Below are 9,434 nucleotides of genomic sequence, written 5' to 3' on the forward strand. Positions count from 1 at the left end.
TTTGTGAGAGCCTGGAATTGGGTCAGCATCAGAAGACTATAGCTCACTGACTAGAGGCTCTATCTACAAGTACATCCATCTCTTCTCTCTCTCTCTTTCACTCCTTCTCCCTCTCTTTCTCTCCCTCTCTCTATCTCTGAGTAATATTTGTCTATTCTTTCCTCTCCTTCCCCTTTTCTCCAGCTCTCTGCCCTGAATATCTGTTTATCATTTTTCTCTCTCCCCCTCTTTCTTTCCCTCTCTATCTCTGTCTATAATATGTTTATTCTGTCTTTCGCCCCCTCTCCTTCCCCCTCTCTCCAGCACCCTTCACTGAATATCTGTTTATTCTTTTTATCTCTCGTCTCTCCCTCTTTTTATCTAAACTCTCCCTCTCTCCAGCTCTCAGACAGCAGGAAAATGCATTTCTCTCTCCAAGCCATGTGTGACTTAACTATTCTACTCTTCCTCTCCTCCTCTCCTCCTTCAAGTTCTTCTACTCCAATATTTCAGTAATACTTCACTGAACTTTACTAAACTGTGTAAACTATATGGCCCACACTGTTAGTTGGCACATTAACACTACCCTCAAGTGGAGGCTGGTGGGAGGAGCTATAGGAGGACGGGCTCGTTGTAATGGCTGGAATAGAACAGAGTCGTACACGTAGTTTCCATATCGTTGATGTGTTCAATACCATTCCATTTATTCCATTCCAGTCTTTACATTGAGCCTGTCCTCCTATAGCTCCTCCCACCAGCCTCCACTGCCTCATAACTAACATTGACTAACTGCATTGCAAAGAGCTTTTCTACACTCATTTAATGACAGTGAAATATCTTATTCTATTAGCGTAACTCGTGAAACTTCGCTGACAGTTAGTGCTGAGCAATTAGTGCTTTTATGGGTCGCTTCAGTTTCCGTTCGATTATTTAAAAATAATCACATTAAATGCATTATTAAATATAATGACATAAAAAATACTTTTTTAGCTTTTTAATGGACATTCCAAAGCCCAGAATAGTGAACATTCAGTTGCCAAAAACATTTGTGAATTATTTGATTTCTCTCTAGAGAAGTGGTGCATTGGGCTCACAAAAAAAACTGAACTAAATGCAATTCAAGTAATTCAACCAACATTGGTCCCCAAAAAACAAAATGTGGGTTAATAGCTCAGCACCAAGGACAGTGTGTCCCTCCACTGATCCAGGGTCATTTATCAAAGGTGAGTTCACACAACAATACTCCAAACCTTGTGTGTGCCTGTTTTCCCAAAGAGATTGGTCTTTATCAATGTTGAACTTGACAGGAAAGTGTGCGTAGCCTGGCCTATTTCATTTCAGGGCCTAGACCAAAGCAGGAGATAGAAACACATTTTCATGTATTGATAAACAAAATATTGAACAACAGTTCATACTTTACATAGAAGTGTGGGTTGTAGCATTATTCTTTTAAACTGTTTGAAAGAATAATACATTTTACAACATGCACGGCCAGTGTGCACTATATTTAGTTTGGAAAAGCTGCTGCAACGTTCTGCCCACAACTTTACAAAAATCTGATCAAATTTGCCATTGAGCTTTCTTCTAGGAACCATGATGGCCCGGTTCCAACGTCACCAAAACATGCATCAAGTATATATATATATTTTTTTGTTACCATAAAATGTGAATGGAAGGCGCTGTTGTCAGAAGTTATAAGGATAATTTAGTCCCTAATGGCAGCCTGCAGTACTTGGTCGGCCTTCAACTTGAGTTACTCAACGGGAGGGAAAAAAGAACTAGCCTGCAGCTGTACTTCCTGGAGTAGCTCAAACTGCGCATGTTCCGTCTCCATAAGACGCCATCTTAAACGACTTCATTTGTCTTCAATGCGTTTTCGAATCTTCACATAGGAATGAATGGTGTCATGTGATCGATGGCTTTGTCCATTTACAGTGCCTTGCGAAAGTATACGGCCCCCTTGAACTTTGCGACCTTTTGCCACATTTCAGGCTTCAAACATAAAGATATAAAACTGTATTTTTTTGTGAAGAATCAACAACAAGTGGGACACAATCATGAAGTGGAACGACATTTATTGGATATTTCAAACTTTTTTAACAAATCAAAAACTGAAAAATTGGGCGTGCAAAATTATTCAGCCCCTTTACTTTCAGTGCAGCAAACTCTCTCCAGAAGTTCAGTGATGATCTCTGAATGATCCAATGTTGACCTAAATGACTAATGATGATAAATACAATCCACCTGTGTGTAATCAAGTCTCCGTATAAATGCACCTGCACTGTGATAGTCTCAGAGGTCCGTTAAAAGCGCAGAGAGCATCATGAAGAACAAGGAACACACCAGGCAGGTCCGAGATACTGTTGTGAAGAAGTTTAAAGCCGGATTTGGATACAAAAAGATTTCCCAAGCTTTAAACATCCCAAGGAGCACTGTGCAAGCGATAATATTGAAATGGAAGGAGTATCAGACCACTGCAAATCTACCAAGACCTGGCCGTCCCTCTAAACTTTCAGCTCATACAAGGAGAAGACTGATCAGAGATGCAGCCAAGAGGCCCATGATCACTCTGGATGAACTGCAGAGATCTAGCAGGGACAGGGAAGATGGTTAAAATTGATGGGAAGATGGATGGAGCCAATTACAGGACCATTCTGGAAGAAAACCTGATGGAGTCTGCAAAGGACCTGAGACTGGGACGGAGATTTGTCTTCCAACAAGACAATGATCCAAAACATAAAGCAAAATCTACAATGGAATGGTTCAAAAATAAACAGTCCAGACCTGAATCCAATCGAGAATCTGTGGAAAGAACTGAAAACTGCTGTTCACAAATGCTCTCCATCCAACCTCACTGAGCTCGAGCTGTTTTGCAAGGAGGAATGGGAAAACATTTCAGTCTCTCGATGTGCAAAACTGATAGAGACATACCCCAAGCGACTTACAGCTGTAATCGCAGCAAAAGGTGGCGCTACAAAGTATTAACTTAAGGGGGCTGAATAATTTTGCACACCCAATTTTTCTGTTTTTGATTTGTTAAAAAAGTTTAAAATATCCAATAAATGTCGTTCCACTTCATGATTGTGTCCCACTTGTTGTTGATTCTTCACAAAAAAATACAGTCTTATATCTTTATGTTTGAAGCCTGAAATGTGGCAAAAGGTCGCAAAGTTCAAGGGGGCCGAATACTTTCGCAAGGCACTGTATATTGGTTGTAGGTACAAATACAATTTTGCTCTGATTTATCAATGTAAACATGTGTATATGTTGCATGTGACAGTTTGATAAATCCCAATCATTTGTGGCGCACACAAATCCTAGAATATCCACGTATGCCAGAATTGAGTAAAAAATGTACGCAAGGTTGATAAAGGATGAACCAGGGCTGAATCTGGGCTCAGACAGATTTCTGGCCTTATAAATGCTTCCTCTCATCTCCTTCTCAGTCCTAGAACACACAGGCACACACACACATGTACACAAACACACAGGCACACACACACATGTACACAAACACACAGGCACACACACACATGTACACAAACACACAGGTACACACACACATGTACACAAACACACAGGCACACACACACATGTACACAAACACACAAGCGCACACTTGTGCATACAGAGAAAGAGAGATGGAGAGAATGAGAGGGAGAAAGAGAGCTTCCTCCCATCAGAGTCTGACAGACTGAGAGAAAAATTCATGTGAAGGGCTAGACAGGAAATGACCTCGCTGGAGCAGGGGCGCCTGAGCACCCCTGATCCCAGATTTGTTGGGAGACATTACTCACTGTGATCTCTAATAGACATGCATGAGAATTGGACTAATGCTCTTATGGGCTCTCCCTCACTGTCAGCAATCCTAGGAATTTATAGATACAGAAATTGCATCACTTGCTTTCATAGGGTGGTTAAATCATTTTTGTTTGTATTTGTGCATGCATGTGCATGTGCACGTGCATGTGTGTCAGTGTGTGTGCGGTGCATGTGCACAACTGTCTGTGTGGGGGTGTGTGAGCACTGTTTAAAGACAACCTTGTCTCCAGATCAGTGCTCCTGTAGAATATATTTCATGTTGTGCGGTAAAAGATGGCGTACATTTTCCACAGGTTGTCTTGGTGATTGTTACACCACTACTTATTTCACTCTGGTCTTCTACAAGATGTGGAGGTTGTGGTTACTCTACAAGTGCACTTCCTCTTGCGCCATCAAGATAGAAACCTCTTGGTACAAGCTGTGGGGCATTAAGGCTGCGTTAACACAGGCAGACCAATTAGTGGCAAACGATCTGATTGGTCAAAATACCAATAATGGAAAAATATCTGATCTTATTGTTCAAAGACCAATTAGTGACAAATGAGAACTGGACTTCCTAAGAAACCCAACCTATCAGGAAGCTATGCTATTCTAAATCCTCACACACAGTAGGCAGCATTACACAGTATAATGACTAGACAACAACATAGAGCCTACAGTCCACTACATGACTACACTACAACCTACTGTCCACTACATGACTAGACTACAACCTATAGCCTACAGTCTGCTACATGGCTCACTGTGACTAGACTACAACCTACAGCCTACAGTCCACTACATGAGTAGACTACAACCTACAGTTCACTACATGACTGTCTGCTACATGGCTCACTGCACTGAACACTCACTACAAAGACCATGCTTTGTACCCAGTCTTTCAAGATGAGATCCTAAGCAATGATTTGGCAGTGATCTGTAGTCTTAACACAGGCACCATGACCTGAATTCCTCTTGTATAATGTAAACCATATGTGTTTGAAATAGCCCCCCGACCGACCATCTTGAATAAGCTGGTGTTCATTGATGAGGGCATGGGTAAATGACCTGCAAGATATCTTTCTCTATTTTTCTCATACTTCAATATTCTCTATCTTGTAGAAGTGTATTAATAACAGCAGTAACACAGTTTTAAGGTGTTGTTCTTTTGTGTGAGCTAGGTTATCTCAGTTCCACACTCTCTGTCTTTTCTTCCTCAGGTGATTGGCTGCCTGTACTGCTTCATTATGCACTTTGAACCGTGTGCAAGGAGGGAGTCAGTCAGGGGGACACTCGTGGGAAGGAATGCTTCCCGTCTGCTTTCTCTATGCCAAGTATAGAATCCTGCCTCGCGACCCCCGGTGGTGCGGGGGCGTGCAGAAAACTTGGTCAAAGGGTTCGGTCACGTCTCTCTCTCTCTCTCTGCCTCGAATACAACAAGATATATGCGTACCTTCCTCCCACGCATTTGATTAGTTTCAGAAGACGTGTGTGTGTGTGACACATGTGTGTGTTCATGCGCGCGCTTGTGCGTATTTGCGCGCGCAGCTCTGGATCCTGTGCGCCAGGCGCTGTTCACATCTGGTCTTGGCGGGGACGGGAGTTGCGGGGGAGGGGTTGAGCATGTGTGTGTGTGAGTGTGTGTGTGTGCTCTGCGCCTGAACCCTGCGTTTTGTGCACGTCTGTAATTTGCACCAGATGACCATTTGGGGGATGGAGCATTCTGGGGAGGTAAGCGTTCCTCACACGGCATAACATCGCAGCGCACAAATGAACTTAGTGTATGGACAACGCTGCATAACCATGGACCCAGACACTTCTGCACACTAAACTTTGTGCAGAGAAACTTCCGCTCCCCATTTCTTGGAGCAACAAGTGGATAATGGATATATCAGACGCGAAAGTGAGAGTGGAGAGTTGGGGTAACTGCACTTAAACACAAAGGGGAATGCTGCATCAGAAGGTTGTTCCAACTGCCGTTTGGGAATGGATACCGGTCATTTTGTGGCGGTCATCTGCTTTCTCCTTTTTTCCTGTGATGGGCTCCTCTCACCCTCACCCGCAAGCGGCTTCTGTCCGGAGCGCTGCGATTGCCAGCACGCGCAGCACCTCCTCTGCACAAACCGAGGGCTTCGCGCGGTACCCAAGGTGCCCTCCTCGCGGCTCCCAGAGGACGTACTTGTCTTCAGCCTCGGGGGAAACTTCATTGGTAACATCACTGCCTTCGACTTCACTCGGTATGGAAATCTTATAAGGTTGAACTTACAGTATAATCAAATACAGACCATTCACCCTAAAGCGTTTGAAAAGCTCTCCAAATTGGAGGAGCTGTATTTGGGCAACAATCTGATATCAACAATACCTCCAGGAACGTTACAGTCACTGAAAAAACTGACAACTTTGTATGGCAATAACAATAACATGAAGAAGATCACTCCAGAGCTGTTTGGTAACTTAGAGAGCGTTGTGAGGCTGAGGTTGGATGGGAACGCCATAGAACTGTTACAGGACTCTGTGTTCAAGAGCTTGACCAATCTGCATTATCTCCATCTAGAATCCAACCAGCTGAGCCACATTCACAGAAATGCCTTTTCCAAGCTCATCAAACTGCGCTTTCTCAACCTGGCGCAGAACAAACAGGCGGCCGTGCGTAATGTGTTTACATTTTCCCAGCTCAGGTCACTGTCTACCTTGCTGCTCTCTGAAAATGAAATACAATATGTCGGAAACCACGTTTTTCAAAATCTGAAAAAGCTATCTAAACTATCCCTCAGCAATAACAACATCTCCCGGTTGGAGAGCGAGGCTTTGAAGGGGCTGTCAAGCGTGAGAGAGTTTCTGATGGATGGGAACAAGCTGGAAGATATTCCCGCGGGACTTCTTGACCCGCTGGAGCAAATCGAGGAGCTGGACTTTAGTCGCAACCACATTTCCACCGTGAACCCGATGGCTTTTAAAAAACTACAGCACCTGAGGGTTTTAAAACTCAAAGACAACCGGCTCACGAGCCTCCCCGGTCACATCTTCGCCCTCAACAGCCGCCTTTACGATTTGGATCTCCATGGCAACAACTGGACGTGTGACTGCCGCCTGAGCGAGCTGAAACAGTGGATGACGGCGGCGCACTCTCAAGGGAAGCTGCTGACTGTTTTCCTGCAGTGTCATCACCCAGCGACACTGAACGGGATGTATCTGGATTATGTCAACAGCTCCCAGTTACAGACCCAAGAGAATTGGAGACACTTGTGTGAGACCAAAATTGGGCCTGAGGAGAGCAGAGGTGGGGGGGTCCTGGAGAGGGAGGTGGAGCAGAGGATGATGAGAGAGGGGGAGGTGAGGAAGGATGTAGAAGAGCAGAGGGGAATTGGGAGTAGAGAGGGAGTGGAGATGAAGGCAATAGAGGAAGAGAACAGGGGTAGAGAGGAAGAGGAGAGAACGGAGGGAGAACAGGAAGTAGGTATCCATCAGGAACAAGGAGGGCCAGAGGAGCGGGACAAATCCCTGTCGTTGGACAGGAAAAGGAGGAAGAAAATATCCGTTAGCCCCAGGTCGCGACCTTCTGCTGGGAAGCGTGAGAAAGGGAGGCGGGGTTCCGTTCTGGGCCGTGGTATTCCTCAAACACAAGCTCCTTTGCTCATCAACCCCATGGACCCAACCACAACTGTGCCTCAGACACTTGACAGCCAAAATAGCCATGGAAACCGTCTCAGTGGACCAATCACAGAGCTCCTCACCACCTCAGAGGAGCGGTTTGACCTTCTCAGAGGCGGTCAGGAGTATGGTCTACCAGTAATGACAGACCCCTGTATGTTCAACCGTCACTTTCTCACCAACGTGACCGTCGACCAGGTCGCCTCCAGCACGGCCACAGTCCACTGGACCACACGCCACCACCTCCGATTCACACCGGGATCCGGACCGGGACTAGACGAGGTCCACTACCGCTTGCTGTTCGACCGGTTCGGGACATCTGGCCGTTTCCCTCGCTATGTGTATGCCCGTGGCGGGGCGCGGTCAGTGATGTTACGAGAACTCCGCCCAGAAGTCACCTACATGGTGTGTGTGGAGGGGGTGGTGGGAGGGGCCGTGTGTCAGGTGGCACCCAGGGACCACTGCGCTGGATTGGTCACTCTCCCAGAGGAGTCTCATCGCCAAGGGACACTGACTTCCGATCTCCACCTAGTCACCATTGCAACGCTGGCCATCAACGCCATCCTCCTGCTGGTGATTGGTGGAGCCTGGCTAGGGCAGACTTTGAGGCGGAAGCTGAAAAGGAGGAAGACGGCGGTGCATGTGCGTCACATGTACTCCACGCGGCGACCGTTCCGCGGCTCTATGGCAACGACGGCGGCTGTGTCGACTGACTTTACCAGTTTCCAGAGCAGCCGGCAACCACGGCTCGGAACCCTGGAGGAAGGGGGAGACCTCATTGAGTTCTCCTGCGACCGTTTCCTTGACAACAGCCCCACCCGTAGAGACAACAGCAACATGCAGAGGTTTTGTGATTAGTAGAACCCTAGAGACTTACACTCTTAGAAAAAACAGGGCTACCTAGAACAAAAAAGGGTTGTCCTGTTGAGACAGCCAAAGAACCCCTTTGGAACTCGTTTTCTAAGAGTGTAGAACATGAAAAACAATTGCTCTGTGTGACCAATATATACTATTCATGTTATTGTGAGCCATTAGATAATCCAAAAGTAGAACCCTTATCTAGAACCTGAGAACACCAAGACACCATTACAAGGAAGGAACATCCTCAGGAGGATGTCTAAGGTGCTGCAGAGACAGAAACAGAACTGGACTGGATTTGAACCTGCACTGTAGGGCACTTCACCACAACCAGGGTGTTATGACCAAACACACTGACACACTCTTCCCAGCCACCATCTTATGCTGTAAACAAGTCCCTGCGCCAAGATGCAATTGGATGCATCTTGGTGCAGAGAAATCCCTCTCATAATAAAGCCATAATAACATTTGTCATGTGACATAGGCTACAGTTGTGCGGAGACATTTTTAGGATTTCCACAAATGGGGATCATCTGTTAGCAGGTCTCAATCATTTTTTTGCCTTTTACAAAATGCATTTCATCCAATTCTACGTCATTTACATGATAAAAGACATTAGCTGAATATTTGTTAATAACACACAAATGACCTAAATTAGTGGCTACTCTAACACTGTCAAACTGAGATCAATCTGGTCTTGAATTCAAACAAACAACAGCCCTGACCAATGGAGCAACACACACATTGTACAATATTAGGAGACAATATATATATATATATATATATATATGTATGTATATATTATAGGCTACAGTAGGCTACTAAATGACATGTCCAGTGCCACACTGACTCACCTAATGATGAAGATGTAGCCATTAGATACTACTCATGGTGATGGCCGATGCTCTCCTCTTGGCAACAGCTTATCTCAAGATGAGCTACTTTGAAAAACATTGCTGCTGTTGCTGGGAGTTGTTCTATTGGTTCTACAGATAGACTAGTCTTCTCTTTTCAGTGGTATGCATTTGCTTTCCAAACTTGACATTTTTCCTGCAATTGTCTTTTGAAATTTGCAAAAGTCAAACAGACAGCTACAACCAACCATAGTAATATAATCCATATAAATGTACATTCAAATCAGGACT

General features: G+C 45.1%; 1 protein-coding gene across 1 annotated transcript in view; it reads left to right on the forward strand.

The window, feature by feature from the left end:
- The first annotated feature begins 5,404 nt into the window (after positions 1-5,404).
- Positions 5,405-9,434, forward strand: part of LOC109903343 (TLR4 interactor with leucine rich repeats-like) — a 5,804-nt gene continuing 1,774 nt past the window's right edge. The window contains exon 1 of the mRNA XM_020499978.2: positions 5,405-9,434. This exon is cut by the window's right edge and continues 1,774 nt beyond it. Coding sequence (XP_020355567.1) covers positions 5,767-8,289 — 2,523 coding nt within the window. The 5' untranslated portion in view covers positions 5,405-5,766 and the 3' untranslated portion in view covers positions 8,290-9,434.

Source organism: Oncorhynchus kisutch, linkage group LG14 (assembly GCF_002021735.2).
Source record: "Oncorhynchus kisutch isolate 150728-3 linkage group LG14, Okis_V2, whole genome shotgun sequence".
NCBI lineage: Eukaryota > Metazoa > Chordata > Actinopteri > Salmoniformes > Salmonidae > Oncorhynchus > Oncorhynchus kisutch.